Source organism: Neurospora tetrasperma, assembly GCF_000213175.1.
Source record: "Neurospora tetrasperma FGSC 2508 unplaced genomic scaffold NEUTE1scaffold_4, whole genome shotgun sequence".
Lineage (NCBI taxonomy): Eukaryota > Fungi > Ascomycota > Sordariomycetes > Sordariales > Sordariaceae > Neurospora > Neurospora tetrasperma.
This window is the reverse complement of record NW_009799102.1, coordinates 409,393-429,279: the sequence shown is the minus strand read 5'-3', so window position 1 is coordinate 429,279 and position 19,887 is coordinate 409,393. Positions and strand designations below refer to the sequence as shown.

The 19,887-nt window shown below is 53.0% G+C and overlaps 4 protein-coding genes across 4 annotated transcripts; 2 read left to right on the top strand and 2 right to left on the bottom strand.

The window, feature by feature from the left end:
* Positions 1-4,636: 4,636 nt before the first annotated feature.
* On the bottom strand, positions 4,637-6,637 carry NEUTE1DRAFT_64480 (uncharacterized protein; the record flags this gene model as incomplete). Its single annotated transcript, XM_009853474.1, has 2 exons — positions 4,637-5,727; positions 5,783-6,637. 2 exons carry the CDS (start codon positions 6,603-6,605, stop codon positions 4,781-4,783), a joined length of 1,770 nt encoding a protein of 589 aa, XP_009851776.1.
* Positions 6,638-7,290: 653 nt separating this feature from the next.
* On the top strand, positions 7,291-7,661 carry NEUTE1DRAFT_44038 (uncharacterized protein; the record flags this gene model as incomplete). The annotated part of the gene is made up of 2 exons (XM_009853270.1): positions 7,291-7,338; positions 7,455-7,661. Coding segments are annotated over 2 exons (255 nt in total), but the record flags the coding sequence as incomplete, so codon positions are not given.
* A 4,585-nt stretch (positions 7,662-12,246) lies between these two features.
* NEUTE1DRAFT_122755 (uncharacterized protein) lies at positions 12,247-17,023 on the top strand (the record flags this gene model as incomplete). The annotated part of the gene is made up of 1 exon (XM_009853473.1): positions 12,247-17,023. The coding sequence occupies one exon, from the start codon at positions 12,247-12,249 to the stop codon at positions 16,897-16,899; it is 4,653 nt and encodes a 1,550-aa protein (XP_009851775.1).
* A 1,260-nt stretch (positions 17,024-18,283) lies between these two features.
* On the bottom strand, positions 18,284-19,814 carry NEUTE1DRAFT_122754 (uncharacterized protein; the record flags this gene model as incomplete). Its single annotated transcript, XM_009853472.1, has 1 exon — positions 18,284-19,814. The coding sequence occupies one exon, from the start codon at positions 19,721-19,723 to the stop codon at positions 18,452-18,454; it is 1,272 nt and encodes a 423-aa protein (XP_009851774.1).
* Between the last annotated feature and the right edge of the window lie 73 nt (positions 19,815-19,887).

The window sequence follows — 19,887 nt, the reverse complement described above, 5'->3', positions numbered from 1 at the left end:
AGCAGGTTGATTTTGGTGTGTGCGTGGTTGTGGTGCCTGCAGTCGTGCGGTGCCTGTGCTGTCAGCTGCGTGTGGTGTGGTGTGCTTCCACTTGGCCCTGCCTGTCGGTCTTCCACTTCTGTGGAGAGATGGAAACCTGGCTGAGCGGGTGCGTCCCCTCAGGTCGTGCCAGGGCCAGTCACCCACCACCCCCCGGCTTCACAAGCTCACAAGCTGCACGATTGGAACGGTCACCCCTGGACGAAGCCCGCGACCTGGTCCCACACTGCCCTGCCCAGGCTAACTTATTTCTGGGGAAAGGTTGGTCAGCTGCGTGACCGCCCGACGAACCTGCATTCGGGTTTTGCGATGCCACTCGTCCGTTTTTTTGTGGTGTTTTACCTCTCCAACAACGAACTGTCCAACCCAGCGGCTCTTGTTGCTTCTTGTTCACCTTTGGCCTTCCTTTTCGGTTCGTTGGAGACAACAAAGGCACAGTTGGCTCAGTATGCACCAGTCCCCCAGCCGCCCTCTTATACTGTAAAAGACTTGGAACCCAGAGACTGGACCAGTGGACACAAGGAATAACAACAAACAGGACATAGTCTACGCTTGATCTGTAGAACGGGATGGAAGCCACTTGTTGTATTGGGTAGTCACGCATGCGGAGTAGATAAGCAGATGACCGGAAAGAAAGGCGGATCGCGAAGTCGCGGAATTCAAGACAGGAAGAAAAAAAAAAGAAAGAAAAAAAGACGGAAGATCTGGACAGAAAAGGGAACCCAGCCAAAAGTATTCCGTACCCACAATAGCCAAAACAGGGATCCGGGGCAGACGCTAGCGTTCTCGATGGGTGTGTTTGTTTGACAATTGGGGCAACGGGATTGACAGGGATCATGTTCTGTCATGAATAAATTCTCTTTTTCACAGGTGACGATGATGTGGCTTGAGCGCCCTTCCCGGACAGACTTCAGGGTCTTGTGTCTTCACATTCTCCGTTGGTGAGGATGATTAAAAGTTCTTGTCAGAAATTCATCAGCGACGGATCATCGTGTCGGTAAGTGAACAGCAGATCAAAAGTCAGATCAAAGACAACTGGAGCTTCAGATCAGATGAAAGCTGGAACCTCAAGACAATTGACTAACGTCGCAATCGAAAGGCGGCATTGACAAGAGAAAAACCATGTCGATCTTGTTACCACGATCAGGGCAGGCACGGCACAAGGAGCGGCCAACCACACCAAACCAAACACGGTAGGGCGCAACAGGGCAAGCACGGCACGGCAGCCCAGGGCACCACTCGCCCACCATTCCCCTCAGGGGACCCGCTCCATCATATCTCTATTGTCCACTTAGGTTTTTTGTCAGGGGAGAAGCGCCTCCTCCAACAAAACAATGAGGGGTAGGCACTCTCGACTGTCGAGAAAATGCGGGCAGGTGCGGGCAACAAAGCAGCGAAACCCGAATGAGGAGTCGTTGGGCAAACGAAATGCAACCTCCCACTTTCCCATCCATCCAGTGATCCAGATCTTGTCCCAATTTCAGATCTTTCTACTGTCAAGTCGGGTCATCGAGATTCTGTCTCAGGTTTTCTACAACCAACCTTCGCTCTTTGCGCCATGAGACCGACAAACACTCTTAACCCGCATCATCCCATGCTGTATCATATCGTCCTGCTCGTTTACCCCTCGGAATTTGACTGAGGACCACAGCCCCAACTGCCCTCCCGAATGCCCCCGCGATGCGATGGGATGTGATGCGTCACGGCCATGCCGCTGCAGTGCTCTGAGGCACAGATACTCTACCATATGACATTTGACTGCGTACAGTCGGATGCTACGGATGAAGATGACCATGCCACGATCCCACAGGCTCGGATCCTTATCGACCGATATCTTATCAGCCCCCTCCTACTAAACCTCAGACACGAAACACACGGGTCACGCTGTCAAGGTAAACGGTTTCGGGATTCTCTGTCGTCTGGATTTCTTCCATTTGTTCATTTGTTAACAAACACCTTTCCTCGTTACAGCCAAGACGGACTTTCCCCCGTTTCCTTTCCTCCCGAAAACCGTGGGACGGCACGCCAGGCACAGCAATCTTATCTCATCCCTATCAGCCTCGTACTACTTCGGGCGAATGCCAGTTGAACATCAGCCTCGGTGACGAACCAACAATGAAGAGACGATCGGAAATACCGTGAATGAGTACCCGAGTCAACGAGATGGAAACTGGCAAGCCTACGCGGGGAACATACGGACAAAGTTCGGTTCCGAGACTGAGGACTGAGGACTCGAGATAATCATCAGCTGTTTGCTCAGCTGTAGTAGACGTTGGAACATTTTATTACGATCCACTACAAGAGTGTACGGGATGGCAGGGGAGAGGCAACTCAAAGGTAAGACTAGGCGATGTGTAAGTAGTCCATTGTCTGCCCTGCGCCGTGTTACACAAGTCAAAGTGTGGAAGCGTGTTCAAGGAGCATGGGTAAAGCCTCCGAGACCTGGAGGAGAATAGGGCCATGTTGTCTTCCCTGTTTCCGAGCTTTAGTACCCGGAACTGGTAAGAGAAGAGACACTCAGGCTGCAACAAGGACAACATGGAGCGACAGTGCATATGTTGACACTAGCATACGCACAAAGCTCGCTGCGAGGCAATGCACCCCGATCCGTTGCTCATGCATTTTTCTTTTCTTCTTTTTTTGAACCGAGTCGCATCTTGCGGGAAATATGCATAAGCAGTCGTAGATACAGCAAGTAATGAGATCGGCATGCTTAAAGAATCTGATTGACATACAGACAGACCGACATCACTACAAGCTTTTGGATTATATCTATCTGTCTTCAGTATATTATTCCCGTAAATCAGCCAACGAAGCCTTTCATTCTCGATACCTACCAGACTTGTTCAACCGCCTTTTGCTCTGTCGATCTCCTCCTGGTGGCAACATATACCTAGAATGTATCCAACTCTGCTTTCAAAGCCAAGCCTCACAGGTAAATTGCAAGAAAAGCTTGTCGTTGGCATTTGAGCACCGCATCACGTATGTACATGTACATGGATCAGCATTGGGACCAGCAGCAGCCTGTCGTACACTGCCCAAGTACTTATGTACACACCTGTTACAGCTGACATACTTGGACATACGGTACCCAAACATCGGATTGCCAGAAATGTAGCATAAGCAGGAGCAGAAGCAGAAGCAGGAGTAGTAGCAGCAGCAGTTAACATCATGTTGGAGCTCGGAAGTGGAAGTGATGCAAAAAGATGGATGCCAAGGTGCCTCAGCCTTGTATTTAACTTCCTTAGCTCTGCAGCCTGCACTCTGCACTCTTATTGACTTGACTTGACCGGCTCACACCTGACCTAGGTATGCTACATGTACCTCGTGATAAAATTGACAACAACTTGGAAATATAACTAAACAAGGCATTATTCCCCCCTTCCCTTAAGTAGCGTCACAGGGAAAATGCTGTGACATTGTTGTCCTAGCCTATATAGTAATGCATTCCGATGTTCGTTGGCAAGCGAACATCGTCCTACCTTTTACCTAGAGGCTAGGTTTGGCCTGGCGGTCATATGCATTACCGCCCCGTCACAAGTAGCAACTCAAATCTCATAATCAGTTCCAGAGGTTCGTTGTTTCACTCAAGTTCAATACATGATCGACTACTATTATTTCGCCCGCTGCTGTTTTTCGTTGTACGTGATGTTCATTTAACTTGTATAGCCCGTCCATCGCCCAAGACATTCGTTCAGGCACTCCCGTCGTTCGTTCAATCGTTCCGTCGTTTATGATCCATCCTCGAAGTCTCCTTGCGCAAAGACATTAGTTCTAGAATTCCTGAACCTAAACTTCAGCAATAACACCACTACAGTAAAACAACGAAGAAAGAGCAAGAATCCCATCCATCTTCCATAACCAAAATCCATCTTGAAAGTATCTCATGTTATGACACTTGGATATAAGGTACGTATTATTTATTTCGGGGAACCATCCATAACCTGAACGAACTTCATCTAAAACCTGACCCCCGTCCCCAAAGGGTACGTGGTAAGCTCAAAGCACCTCTCAACAGTCCTTGTACCCTTGGTTGGACATTGATGATCACAAAGTCTCGTTACGACTGAACTGACGGATCACCTCTACTGGGATGTACATATCTGTTAGGTTGTTAGCTTGGTAAGTACCGTGGTAGCTTGATACGGTGGCTCTACATTGACATGGAAGAAACATGGAACGGGAACATGGACCGGGAACAGGGCTGACGACAAACTGCAGTGGCTAGTATATAGTATTTCTTGTGTCGAGATCCAAACTTGATGCCACGCCGAAAAGCCACGTTAGCAAATTATACTTCAGCAGAGGTATTGATACACCAGTCGAGTTTGAAGTTAAAAAGTTACTGTTGAGTTTGAAGGTTAGGTTCTTGAAAGGAACTTGGGAAAGGGAGGAGGCTCCACTTGGGGAAATCGGGGGCTGACCAATCAACTAACACCCTTTCTCTTCCTGGTGAGCACATTGAGAGGTCACGAACAGTACTTCAGGTACCTACACTACCTCTACGTAGAGAGGAGGCGGACTGCTGCCCGGCTGACCGAAGATTTGTTGCAAGTTCACTACAGCCGATCACATCGATAGCAAGGACGCAATACTTATACGACCATCGATCAAAATAAGGATTCAAAGTCATTAGGTATTACCGTTCACTAACACATGAACAAAATATCCTAGGTATTCGTTACCGCTGCATCGCATCGCATTGACCTCCTCATCAACACCCCATCCATCCGCATTTCCATTAGGCGTTCTTAACCCCCGGCGCCGCCAGCGCCAACAGCTTGTCAAACTTGGGCGTTCCCAATCCCGTAACGGGATCCCATCCCTCGGTAGCATTCCACTTGGCAGTCCCACCCACATCACCCGCAAACTCTGGCCTGCCCCGGCATCCAGTACCCGCACCATCCACAATATCCGTAAACGCGCCCTTGGAAGCATCAGCATACAGCAAGGGGTTAATGAATCCCAAGCTCGGCAAGCCGTGGCTCTTGCGGGCAGCATTGAGCAGGGCAACGAGACCAGCGAACATGGGCGCCGAGGCGGAGGTACCAGAAACGCCAACAAGACGACCGTCAACGTACACAGCGTACCGGGATGCCTGCGCACTCACGTCGGGGAAGCCACGGCCCTGCTCGTCAAAGAACTCGCTGTACGTGTCGCCGATCTTGTCGAGGTACTTCTTGACGACGCGTTCCTGGTACACGGGGCGCTTGTGGTACATGGAGAAGCCACCGGACGAGAAATCAACGGCCTTTTCGGGGCCCGTCTGGTAGGTGCCTCCGACCGAGGTAACCCACGGGCAGGCGCCCGGGAAGGTGGGCTCAAAGTAAGTGTTGTTGGTGCCGTCGTTGCGGATGCAGGCGTCGCCGGGACCGGAATCGCCCGAGGAGAAAATGACGGATACACCGCGCGCGCCGAGCTGGCCGATCATGGAGCACACCTTGAGGGCGTACTCGCGGGGCACGGATTGCTCTTCTTCACCGTACGAGGTGGAGAGGGTGGCGGGGAGCTCGGAGTTCTTCAGGGACAAAAGGTACTGGAAGAAATCGAGGTAGGGCTCGTTGGAGATCTCGGGGCCGGGCTGGTTGGCCGTGGGGACGAGCGGGCCGCGGCCGCCAATGGAGTACTCGCGGATCGGAATGGGGTTGGAAATGGCGAGGATGTATTGGAGGTCAAGGTTGGCCTCGACTGTGGGGGTTATTAGTACGCGGCTTGAATGGAAAGACTGGGGAAAAAAGCTCACCTCCGATCTTATCGGGAGACTGATCATGGAGACCACCCTTGACGAGCTTGACGGTGTAGTTGCGGTCAGCAGCGTCGGGAATAAAGGCCTTGGCGAACGAGGTGAAATCGTCATAGTTGGAGTACTGCTCAAGGTACGAGGCGAAAGCGATGGTGTTCTTGTCCGAGGCAGAAGGCTTGTACTTGATGTTGTACAGGGAGCGAATCTCGTCGGGGTAGATGCAGCCGGTACAAGTGGGGTGGTCCCCGCCAACCTTGACGTTGGCAATGCTCTTGGGCTCAGGCTCATCGAAGATCTCGAAGATGGTGGAGGCCTTGGCGGCGAGCTTGCCGAAACGGGTGGTGGGCTGGATCATGTCGACATGGACATCCAGCTCATCGGGAACGCTGTACTGGAGAGTGCGGAGCTTGGGGCCCGTCTTGTCGCCATCCTGCTGGTACCAGTCGAAAGTGGTGTTGAGCAGGTTGTTGGCCTTGGCGACCGAAGTGGTAAAGGAGATCCAGTCGTTGTCAACCTTGCCCTTGATACCGTTGCGGTTGAGCCACGTGGTGACGGCATCCGTGGTCTCGTCCGAGGGCGCAACCAGCGAGCGAACCTCTTCGCTGCTCAGGTGCATGCCATACTCGTGGTGGTTGGGATCAGACACGCGGAGAATGGCAGTCTCAAGAGCATCGGACTGGTGGGCGGGGAGGGCGATCTTGAGCGAGACGCTCTCGTCGGCCGAGGCGGCGCGAACCTTTTTCCAGCCCGAGGGGACCGAAGGGAGGCTGCTCTTGACATGGGCAGAAGCGCCCGCGGCGAGGAGGAGGACGGACCAAAGCATAATGGTGATGGTCGACTGGTGCCTGGTCTGGTTGGACTGAGGTGCGACTGGGAGGGAAGAGAGAAGATTGGGGGGGGGGTAGGGATGTTATATAGTCGGACCTTTGTCCTCCACGGAAAGGAGTACCAAGATCCAGCATGACATGATTTTTTGGAGTGGCAGCTACAACTTACGCGATAGCGGTCATAGGCCGTACAGAAAGACCGTAGATGCAGATCATGATGTCGTCCAAGGTATCAGGAGAACGCGTTGAGCTCCTTCCTTATTGGGTTAACGTGCTCCCTGCACATGATGGACCGGCATGGAACCCGTCTCGTCGAAAAGCCGTGTCCGTTAAACCGACTGTGGTCTGTTATTTGGACAATCGCTTTCTGTGCTATTAATTGACGTTGTCTTTTTGTATTTGAAATGCCGTCGTCTGTTTTTGAAGAATCGCAATTTTTGTTTGACTGACCGTGTTCCGAATTTGAGCAATTACGGCAAAGGCTCAAGACTTGGAGCTTTAACAAGTTCCACGCCTGTCTTGGTCGCATCGGTTCCTATCGATATCACTGCATGCCCTTGGGAGGGCATATGTCCGGCATTTACTTGTATGCATTACGCCCATGAAAACTTCCACCACAAATAAGTGCACATTTCAATGCATTTCACCGGACAAGAAGTAGCCATTGTACATACGTAATAAGAAGAGAAAGTCCATCGAAGCTTTGAGTCTGAATCTGACCTTTGCGGTGTGTTGGCAGACACGCACTTAACACTTCCACGCCATGGTCATTTGAGTACCTGACATAGTCTCTTTAACGGACCCGCGGCAATCCGGTTTGGAACATGATGAATTCCAGCGAACAGCGACAATCCAGCACTGTCGTGTTTCCCGGGCGGCGGCGGCGGTGGATGGAAGAGCACAAGGGAAGCTGGGCAATGAAGGAGGAGGAGTATGTAACGTCAGGAACCGAAACAGAGAGTGACAGCCAGGAAAAGGCGTCCGGGTGTTTGCTCCACACCACTTGGCAAGTCACCGGCACTGACGATGATCGGCCCCCCAGCCCCATTTAACTGAATGCGGTTAACTTGGGGGGCGGCCCATTGGCGAATAAGGGCAGGTCGATACACAGAGCCAGGCCGTGGATCAGGCCAAAAGATCGTCGTCGCGACTGTCACAAAGGGGCTGTTGTTGGGTTGCCGACGAAGTTTCGTTCGTTCTGTCAGCAGTTGGTGCGGATTGTTGGATGCGGATCCGATGCTAGTCGATGCGGATCTGTTGATGGAAAGAGGAAGGTCGGTCGACACGGACTAAGAACCACGGGCCGGGAGAGGGTGTCATTGGCCAATTGCACTAAGGTAGGTACACGGAAAACCGGTCACCGTATGTAGTGTATGTAACGAGATCTCTCATCTGCCGAACGCTGCAGACTGAGTGCAATACATGTATGACAGAACAATGCTACCGTTGGGCTGGCGACTCTGCGGTCAGTGCCAGTCCAGAAGACGAAGGTGGTAGCCAGATGGGATGCTGTGGGCTATTATTTTGCTAGTCGCAATCTCATTCTGTTGATAGAGTTTGTAATGCGTTATTTTCATCATATTCGTGTACAAGATAGGTGAGATGGCTGTACGCCGTCACGGCGTTTGCGACTTTGTCCTTCCTGATGGTGACAGTGATGGGAGTTCACGATGGCCTTCATCCCGTCGACTAACGCACGGCCACTGGAGTGCCTCAGCAGTGAGCTACACTTGGCAAAGCTTGACCAGACGGCAGCAGGCTCAGCTTGCTGTCAAGTGGGATCAAAATTCTTGTCAATGTAACATTTTAGCCGGGACCATTGAATCCAGCATTTTTCCTTCTCAAAGGCATGAATGTTGATCTGAGATAGTCAAATGTAGCTGCTTTTTTGTTGGTGTTTGTTTGCTCGCTGTTGTTGATGACAGACAGAGCAAGATCTCCATTTCTTGTTCTCGACAATATTTTGTACGGCATGCCTCCCATCGATACGTGCCGACACGCGATGGAATGACATGCCAACGCTGACCACGAACCCCACTTTGGTGATGGTTGACCTTCCTCGTTAGGATATGGTTCTCCGCCATCACTTTACGATGGAGTTTTCTATTAAAAAATCAAATCGTCATGGTCGATGGCGCAAGAGACTGTCTTATGAGGAGACAGGCGGAATTGCCCGAGCGATGCGATGCCGCAGCTGAGAAAAACGAAAGAGGGAGGCGGAAAAGACCAAAGGGAAAGGGACAGAAGATTCGGAGAGTCAGCATCCGCGTCTTGTTTAAATGAAACCGCCATCACCCAAAGTCGTTCTTAGCCTTCGTATATAAATTGCTTCCTCACCCCTTTGCTTCCTCCTCACTCCGCGCTGAAAGTAACGCAAATATTTTACTACTTGGCAGTGGTAACTATCTTTTGGGTGGTGCGGGTGGCTGCGTGGCTGCTTTGCCAGCCTGCGTGGCGGTCAGGGTTCGGTGGCTGCTGCGCCGCGAGAATTACAATCTCAAAAATCGGCAAGAGGATGGTTTATTTTGCCCGGCTGCTCATTTTGAACGGTTGACAACAGGATGATGTAAATACGGTTCCAAAGTCCGGAGAGTTATGTTTGTGCTCCTCGACCGTCGACGGGATGGCATGTCCTCAGGGCCGTTCGGCGGTGTTTTCCCGGAGGCCACTGCAGGCCCACCCACAGTGGAGGATATGGCTGGCAGACGGTCCGGAACGCCGCTACCGGATCTTTCGGCAGCGGCCTGGATCCGACCTCGCGTTACCCCCGGATCGCGGTCGTCTTTCCGACCACAGCGGGCTCATAACGGGCCGTCCACGACTCGATAAAAATTCCCGCCGTCGGCCTCTCTAGTGTAGTGTAGACCATGGCATCCTTCACCGTTCCACGGACGGACCGATAGTCTGCAAGTGGAGTCGGACCCATCAGCCCGGATGCACACGGCTGAGAATGGGACAAGGCAATTTTGTTTGGATGGAAAAAAAGGACCGAGGCCCAAGTACGGGAGGTGCCCGTTGGCCCCCATCACCACGCCGCAGGGAGCTTCCTTGGATCTCAAAAGATTCAGCCACTTGTCGCGCTCTCTTGGCAGGCACGAAACGACGACGCCGGCAGCCGAAAGGAAGCTCAGTCACGACGAAGACCGGTTCATGTGAGGACGCGGGTTGGGCCTGTACGACGTCAGCGAGATGAAGATAATCAGCTCGATAATTAGTGGTTCATCTTGCTTCCCTTCTCGCTGACGGGACCCTCACTGACGACCGCGGGCTACGAGACTGCGAGATTGGGGGAGATTTGAGGCTGGTCCAGGGTTGACACTGCATAGTGTACAAGTACCTTACCTCTGGACATGAATGGCGGCGTCTGATTGGCGAGGTGCCTTGTGGTCTGTGTGCCACCGCAGTTCTAGGCGTAGTGTACAGCGACTGTGAGGACGAGGAGGAGGAGAGCGTGACCTTTAACCACAACCGTTACTAGTGTACCGCTAGCCGAACCGCCGTCATGCCGCCTAGTCGTGTATCATGATGGCTGATGGAAGTGGTGGTGATACATACATACTTGGTCTTGGTTACCTACTTTGTCCCACGTTGGACAAGCCAACTTGGCTGCAGCAGGAATACCAGTAAGATGGGCATGTGCTCACTTGCAGATGGAGCTGATAGGGCCATGATAGATTCTGAGCCCTGTGACTTACAAAGTTGGCTGTTGATTGCGACGGGTATCTCATTGGATGTTTATCTGGCTCACTCGCATCACCAACTTGTCAAAACCTGCGGGAGGATGAGCGATGGGAAGTTGATGGGGGAAAGGAGACCAAAGAGGTCCGTGCACAGTCTACCCCAAGACAAATATATCGACCAACACCGCTCACAGTCTCCGGTGAGGAGAGGAGGAGTTGGAGAAAGGGATGATATGTAGGTAGGTACCATCTTTTGAGCTTATCTCTATCAAGGCCAAGAAGAGATTACACTACACTACACTAGTGAAGCCGACACTTCTTCTAATCTGCTACCCGAACCCTTTCTCGGTGTTGTTATTTTCGGTTCCTCCTACTGTGTACATGCTTGGCGACGGGGCTTTCCCCTGAGACAGACAGAAAGAAAAAGGTAGGTTGTATTTACGCTTTCGTTGGCATGTAAGGTACAGCATCCCATCCGAACAAATCCAACATAGGTACCTACGGCTTCATCGTTAGACTGAATGCATCGTGAGGAGAGGAGGTGAGAAAGAGGAGAACTTGAAGCCATAGAGCAGGAAGATCCTTGTTGAGGCATCATCTTGATCTGGTTCGTTACCCCCCAATTTCTGCGAATAGTTTAAATTTGGCTCTCCACCTGTTGCATCCACTCGTCTCGTCGGGTCCTGGACCCTAGGTCAACTCCAAATTGTCTATCAATCTCGTACACTACATTTTGTACGCATCTGTAAAGTCGTGCCAGGGCGGCTTCCGGCAGTTGCTAACACCATGGACACGTTGTATTGGAATTAAACGTGGTTTTCGGTGTTTTACCTCCTGTGTGCTGCTTTCCGGGGCCGTCATGTCAGAATTGCGTACTGCTTGTTTGTCTTTTTGTCTTGCTTGGTCGGGGTGAGACTGGACTGAGAGTCTGGCTTGTCTTGACTCCATTTTAGAATTCTATTGTTTTCCTTAGTTCTCTTCACCCCCCTAACTACTCCATAGTAGTTTACACTTTGGGGCCATTTCTCAATCCTATCCTCTCTCTCCTCTGGGGTCTAATTGATCCAACTCTCTTTGTGCTTCCCGCCTTCTTTCTTTCTTTCCTTTCCGTCCGCTCTCTTCCTCTTGTTCCATTGTTCGCGCTCTGCCGTGTCCGGGGGTCTAGATCAACCTCTCCGGTCCGTCCAGGAACGTACCAACTACACCGGAGCGGTACCTCCATCTTCAACCACATCGATTCGCTCGCCACCACCACACTCACACGTCCCGTCACTACGTAGGTCGTTATCCCATCCTTCTTTTCTTCTTTTAGCCCGGTCCTAAAACACTCACTTCCGCACAACGTTGGTTTGATAACGCAGTACGTCCTCACTCTTGGTCGCACACTGTATACCGCCCAGCAGGTACCCTCATCAACGTCGTTGTCTAACCCGCTCCAAGAGGTGCAGCAAAACCTTGTGCAGTGCCTAGCGCCCCCCTAAGCAAGCAAGGCCCCCACATGATTACATCCCGTTCTCCAGCCAACTTGATCTCCTTTGCGCTGCCCTGCTTTTTGTCGATATCGACGCCGCCATTCGCTTCCAGCTTGGTTCGAGGCCCCTACTCGTGCCTTATCAACCAACATTCTCCGTTGTGGGAGTTTACAGCCTCCATCCAGCTCGACAGGGTGAATTGCCAACTCCACAGCTAAAGTCCCAGTATAAACTAGACAGAACCCCCCCTCGGTCCTTTGCAGGCTGAGGTCCTCGTTGATTGAATGCTGGTGTCCCTCACGACTTGAAGAACTACAAAAAAACAAAAAAAAGAGGAAGAAAAGAAAAAAAAAAGGCATGCCACCAAGTCTGACCTACCACAGGACTGCCGCCTGACCTATTGTGTTCCTTGTCCTCGACATCGACTGAACCACAATAGGGTATAAGAAGAAGCAAAACACCTCGCCAATACTAATACCGCCAACATGGCCCTCAAACACAGCGATAACGACATCCAAGACTCGCAGGGTCATCATAATGTGGACGACAACGTCGAACCTCAGGGCCCAACATCAACACTAGAAAATAATACTCCGACGACAACGACAACAACAATAACTCCGAGTGTCGAGGTCCAGCAGGTGTCCTCTCCAGCCCAATCTCCCAGGTCTCCAGCGTTGTCTCAGGCTACCGCTCCCTTCAGCACGGCGACGCCTATAACCATGGCCACGACACCGTCCTCATCAGTGGCCGATCAGACATGTGCGGCTCCGCTTGGTGCGAACACAGTTCCTGGCGATCATGATGGAAATCAACAACAACTGGGCCTGGAGAGGGACCCTCCAATCCGGCTGCTCAGTCCTGCGGGAATCACGCGGCGCGCCAGCAGCACGAGCAGCATAAGAACAGACGGCTCCAGCGCTAGCAACACTCCGTTAACCGCAGGAGCTCAGGCCGCCGTCCCCCTCCCAATCCCGGCACTCGCAGAGCTGGCAGCACGCGGCGCAACCACGGTCAGCTACATGGTCCAATCTTACGAGGCGCTGCGAGCAGCCAGGATTGCCGCCGGATACGATATGGTGCAACAAGTGTCGTCCAAAGCGAGTGGGAGCCAGTTGGGCGTATCACCATCGCCGTCGCCGTCGCCGTCGCCTTCGGGATCCCGGTCGCCGTCCATTGTGCAAATCCCCAATCAACAAGACAATGACAATGATAGCGATAACACGCGATCGACAGCAGCGATAGTACCTGGAGACGATTACAACAACAATAGGCAGGATTCTGGCCACGACGGGGCTGCAGCTAACAACAAGCAATACGACATTGACGATCCCAGTCCCGATAGCAACGAGCGAGGTAGCCAACTTCGGCCTGTGCCGCAACAACAACAACCCACAGCAGCCGCCGTCACGACAGGGGATCATTCCTTTTCACGATCAATAAGCGACAACCACCAACACGAACACGACCTTTCTGCCCCCCTGAACAGCTTTTCGCTGCCCCCTCCGCCACCGTCTGATCCCAGCGCAGTAGTAGGAGCAACTGCCGTCGCCAACACGACCGTTGTCCGCCCAACCCCCGAGAGCCCCAAAGTACAGCGATCGCGCAGCTCTACAGTAGCGCTACAGCAGACCCCGCCGCCGAGAACATCCTCGACCGCCAGCATCCCCCTGAGCCACCCTACCCCGGACACTAGCAAGCGATCACGATCAGGCGCCTACGTCGGTAACATCGCTGCTCTCGAGGCCACCGCCGAACGCTTTTCATTGACCAGCTCAATTGAAGAGGCCATTCGCAACGAACACAACGAGCTCAAGCGCAGCGACAGTCGCCGATCGGCCATCCTACAAGCAACCAAGTCACCGACATCAGACACTGCATCCTCCCCCATTCGATCGCGGGTATCGTCGAGCAGGACCAACTCCATTCGCGCATTGAACTCTGCGGCGCGGCTGGGAGGCTACTCGCCCGGAGGTTATGTTATGACGCCCAACCACTCTTTGTCGGGCGGCGCTCATTCCGGAAGCAAGCCGGGGTCCATTGGAGAGTCGTCGCCCAAGTCTCCTCCAGCCGAGACTGCTGCAAACGCCCAGAACCCCGACTTCATCGGAGCCGGTACCGGAGAAGAGTTCCCGTTTGCCCGCCACGGACCAGGAAAGAGTTCGGTCAGGGATGCCTCAAGGAAACCGGACTCTCTTGCACAGATCGCCGAGTTGGACCACCCAATAACGATTACCCAGGATGCTATCGACGAGGCAGACCGTGCTGCGGCCACGGGGGCGGCCCTAGATGACGATGAAGCCATCGCAGCCCGTGCCCATCAGCAAATCGAGCCGCAGTATGCAGATGAGATGGACGACGTGGACCTCAATGGACCAGACGAACCAGTGCGACAGCCAATACTCGACAATACTTTCTTCGACCAGCCCGGTCCCCGGTTGCAACTTCACCAACCCGTCGACTACCCGCCCTACGAGGACCATGATGCTCATCAGCAATATCACGGCAGGCCACTGACGGCCGCATCTCGCACCACCTTGCAACAAGCCAACGATGCATTTGGTGATTTTGATGGCGTCCACTGTGATCCAGATGTAGATCATTTCGCTGGGCTCCCACAGCCTGCTGAACGCGCTCCTGAGCCAAGGAGGCGTCGCGAGACACTGCAACCACGACCAAAGTCTTACTTTGACCCTTCGACAGGTCAGGAGATGCTTTACTACCCTGCGCCAGTTCCCGCCATGCTCAACCTCCCGCCCAAACTCTCCAAAAACACCAACAAGGCTGGTGGTGCCCGGAACATGCGTCGGTCTCAGGTTCTCAGCGTTATGCAGCAGCAGTCATCCGTTTATGGTGGAAGCCGAGACAACCTGCCAATGATGTCGGGCGGTGCGGGCGAGGCGCCACCTCAGCTTCCGCAAATTGATGGCTTGCCGTATGCGGACGGACCGGCTGAGACAGCAGGCGCATTCCCGGCGCAGTCAGGGCGGGAAATTCGCCGACCACAACGGTTGACCGAGACGGACAGGCGCAAGTCGCAAGCCACAATGCTCAACGGTCTGCCACCGCAGCTCCGGGCCAGTGCCTTTTTCGACCTGCCGACGTCTACTACGCCTCATATACAGCTGAAGGATGGGTCTGCCACGGCAACCTTGGAGACCATTCTGGATGCCTCGGCTACAGCGCCCGTCAGCGCCTTTACTGATCACGCCTATGGTGGAAAGCTCGGCCCCGAGGTGTATGGCACAGACAAGAAGAAGATCCAGAAGTCGGTCACCTCTGCGGATATCCCCACAGCTCCCGCCAAGAAGACTCGCAAGAAGCTGATCAAGAGGAACTCGAGCAGTGGCCTGCTCGATGTCAAGGCCAACAAGGATAGTGATGAGGATGAGGGATGGACGAGCGTCGGTCTTGATGCTGATGAGCCTGGATCAAGCCGTCGGCGATCACCCGAGATGGGCCAGGAGGGGGGAGAGGAAGAGGAGGAACTCGTCGATGGAGAGCCTGTGTTTAACGGCCCACCAACGACACTCTTGGCCGAGTTACAGATGCGCAAGCAAAAGGACAAGATGTTGAGGCGTCCCGCAGCAGCGGGCAACCCCTACGGTATGCACGCCACTTTGCTCGAGCTCGATGCCGTTGCTCAGGTGCAACGCAAGCAACGGATTACCAAGCGCGTGAACCTTGCCTGGGAAGATCCCGCCCAGAACCCAACACCGGAGTCTGACGATGAAGACGTCCCTCTTGGCATGCTGTACGCGGCCAAGGCTGCGGGCGTCAAGGATCCTCACACTGCCGACATTGCCGTCCTCATGAGCGAGGTCAACCGCCCCCTGGGCTTGATGGAGCGTCGTGAACTGGAAGAGAACGAGCCGCTCAGCCAGCGCCGACACAGGCTGAAGGGCAGCGAAAGCCTACCATCCATGTCTCTGGACCAGATGCAGAGGCGCATGTCCCACATGACGCTCACTCCCTCCGGAGGTCCCAATGCCCTCGGTAACCGCTCACAGTCGAAACTGACCCTGCCTTTGCCGCGCGGTTTGGCAGGCGGTTCCAACCCAGCCCTCATGGCAGGAGGTCTCGACGCAGAAGGCAGCGACGCCGAAGGCGAAGGTGAGACCCTCGCGGCCCGCAAGGCCCGTCTAACAGCCGAGAACCCTCTCCCGCGCGCTCGTCCTGTCAGCGCCGGCTTCTCTTCCGAACTCCTCAGCGAGTTCGGCGTTACCCCCAACGAGGAGGAGAAGCGTCCGACATCCAAGGACTCCAAGGGCAAAGCACCCGCCTCTGGCGTTCCAGAAGAAGAAGAAACCCTTGGCCAGCGCAGAAAGAGGCTACAAGCCGAGCGCGAGGCTCGCGAGCGGGAAATGGCCGCCGGCGCTCTCCCCGGTAATGCTACCCAAATCGCCACTAACCCCAACATGCTCGCGGCTCCTCCTCAACCGCGTGACCGCCGTGACTCCGCCACCTTGATCCCCTTTGATCCCAACAACGTCAACCCTGGCCCTCCTTCCAGGCGCGTATCTCTCTCCGACGTTCTCAACGCCCACCCCGTCGACAGCACCGGCCTCGGCAACCCCCACATCAGTCCCCTCGAACAAGAACGTCTCCGTCGCGAAGCCGAAGGCCTTCGCCAGCAGCGCGCGCAGGAAGCCAAGATGGCTGCCATCCGCGCGCAGATGCCCCAGACACTTGCTGCACCCGCAATCGGCGCTAGGACAGGCGGATTCATGGGCGGCATCTATAACGGTGGTGGCGCCGGTGCGAACCGGAGCAATCCGGCCCTCGGCCAAGGGCTGGGAATCGGATTTGATCCGAATGCCAATGCGATCCAGCCGAGAGGTCTGTTAGCGCAGCAGCACGAGATGGAGAAGCCGATGGCTAGGAGGGCGAGTACCATGACTGTGGGTGGTGGTGCCGCTGGTGCGCAGTATGGAATGGGCATGGGCATGCCGATGATGGGCGCTGTCTCCAACTACGGTGCGTATGGCGCGCCGATGCAGTTCCAGACGGGACCGGGACAGATGATGAGACCTCAAATGGGAATGATGTATCCGCACCAACAGCAGCAGCAGCAGCTCCCGCAGCAGCCAGGGGGCGTGGATATGGTTGAGAGGTGGAGACAGAGTGTTATGCCTTAAGGGGGTTGATTTTTCTTTTCTTTTCTTTTCATGATCTTGAATACCTTTTTTCAGGATTTGTGATCATCTTTCTGGATAACACTTTACATCACATTACATTACATACATACATAACATCGCATCGCAACGCATCGCATCGCATCGCATCATATATATACTTTGGCGTGTGGGAAGGGAAATACATATGGAAAGACAAAAAACTGTCGTTTCTTGCTTATATGCAATACTCTTTTTATTGTTGCTCTTTACACGCCTTCGCTTCATGGTAGTAAAGATATCTTGAGCTGTCGTTATAACATCATATATCATCATCACATATATAGTATAGTTATAGTTAGTTAAATTTGGTAGTAGTTAAACTCGGTGGTGGTAGTAGGGAGGGGAGAGGAAGAGATGGAAGATAAGAAGAGATGAGAACACAGCGGAAGGATAGTAGTCATTGCATATACACAGAAGGGGAATGTAAGAAGATATACAAGCGAAGAGCAGGCAAGAAACAAGGTGAATTGCAAATATTTGTAAATGCCCTGAGTCAAGACTGAGTGGTGAACTCTCTGTACATACATATGTGTGTGTGTGCGTGGATCAAAGTACTACTACTTCTTCGAAGAAACGAAATATCTACTGTCACTTTCACTTTTACTGGAAGTAACACTTGTTTCCGAGTACGAGCACTATACATAGTAAGAGAATTGTCAAATCTGTTGAACTCCGATCCATCCGTCCATCCATCTATATCTTCCCGACTCATCCATGTCTCCTGATTCATCCAAAAGTAAAGACAGTTATTCACTGGTCTTTACTTCAGTTGATGGATGGATCTATCGATCCATGTGCTAATTTCAGATTGTGAAGTTGCAAAGAAACGGTAACCCATGTTTAGGTCGTAGCGTTTGTTCGTTAGGTTTTACATGTCCGGGAGGTGACTTGGGCAGTGGGCAGGTAGGAAGAAGATTAACAATGCTTAAAGAAATCCAAATCAATAGATGGGTGAAACTGGTCTCGACATGACATTGATTGAGTATATAGCGTGGATGGTTGATAGTGAAGTGTATGATAGTCTGAGGGATGTTGTCCAGTACGCCAGTGTTAAACTATCAAGAGAGAGAGACTTTCAAGAAAAGAATGACAAGAAAGGAAGAACCCCCCTCCCCCTAAGAAGAAGAAAAAAAAGGAAAAAAAAAAAAAAAAAAAAAAAAAGTGCACGAAAATGAGATAGAACGAGTGACTTACAATCACAGGACACAAGTATATGGGCAACATCAACATGTCTATATTTACCGAGTAACTATTTCACCCAAGGTATGTATGTTCAACACCACTACAGTAGTTACTCAAAGTTCCCCCTTTTCTACAACAAAATTACACACAAAAAAAACAGAATGGAAACCAGAAAAAACATGATTATGAACTCCTTAACCCCAAAGGATGCGAAACCTGACGGGATATGTATATGACAAACAACGGCCATGGCCCCACCAGCATTTTACCTTTACTTGACAGCAATACACCCTTCTTTACACCACATCCTCATCCTCATACCGTCCCGTCTTTACTTTCTCTTTGCGAATTTGGATGACGTCTTCTGCACCTTGGCTGGTGGCGCATCATCCTCCTCCTCCTCCTCGTCATCCTCATCCTCATCATCCTCATCACCGCTCTCCTCAACATCATCATGATCAACCTCATCCTCATCCAAGCTCTCCCCATCATCAAACTCCTCATCATCCTCATCATCCTCCTCCTCATCCTCATCACCCTCCTCCTCATCCGACTCGCCATCCGCACCAACATCTATAAGCGCAAAGTCTTCCTCGTTGCCCATCGTACCATTGACAGTACCAGTCTCCTCATCCCCCTCCACATACACCACACCCGGCTCATCAACATCCTCCTCCTCCTCCTCTTCTTCATTTTCTTGATGCTGCTCCTCCTTCGCCGCACCACCCTGCTTCACAAACTTCCTCCACCGCATCTGCTGATCCAGCATATCCAGTTTTCCCTTGAGCGCCAACAACGCAGGCAATCCCCTCGCCCGCTCCTCCAGCACGCGGTTCAGCTCGCCCAGCCGCGCCACCACCTCAGGCTGCGCAACCAAGCTCCCGCCGTGCGCGACGAGGGTGGTCTGGATCCACTTCATCAAGCCAAAAGCGCGACCAGGGCGGCGATGCATGCGGGCCGCGAGCTTGGAGAGCAAGACGCCTGCGAGGGCCGAGTCCATGCGCGTGATGGTGTTGGTGATGATCTTGGGGTCGGACGTCTGCAGGCACGATTCGAGCAGGTCCGAGTCGTCGGTGCGCAGGGCTTGGTTGAGCACGGTGCCGAGGGAGGTGGCGGAGATGGTGGTAGCGGTGCCGTTGGGGCGCTGGACCGTGATGGTGTTGTTTTTGGTAGCGGCGGCGGCAGAAGAAGCTTCTTGTTGGGCGGCGAGAGCGGAGGCGACGTCGATGGTGGCGTTGCCGCGGGCGAGATCGCCGAATGTAGGGGAGGCATCGTCGTCGTCGTCGTTGTCGTTGTTCTCTTGGTCTTGTTGGGCAGTGGGCTCGGTGGTGGTGGTGGTCTGCTTCTTCTCGGGAGCGGCGTCGACGGCCTCCTCCTCATTGTCGCTGTTCACATCTTCTTCATTGTCCGAGCCGCTGTAGTGGCTGGAGGAGTCGCTGGAAATCTCAATGGTTTCTGGGGCGGTGGCCTTGGTGGCAGACTTTGGTGCTGGGCCGGTCGAGACGGCCGTCCTTGTCTCGTCGATCTTGGACTTGGTTGCGACTTTGGCGCTGGGCTTGACTACCGGCTTGGCCAGGGAGAGCGCTTTCCTCTTGGTAGACATGGTGTGTGTGTGTTATTTGGAGGGGATTGGAGGGATACTGAGGTTGTCGTGAGGAAGGAAGGAGAGAGAGAGAGGGTCGAGGATGGTCGCGTGGGGAAGAATCTCTTCCTTTTTCCTTATCGATTTGAAAATTATATGGACCGGGATCTGATAAAGGATATTGA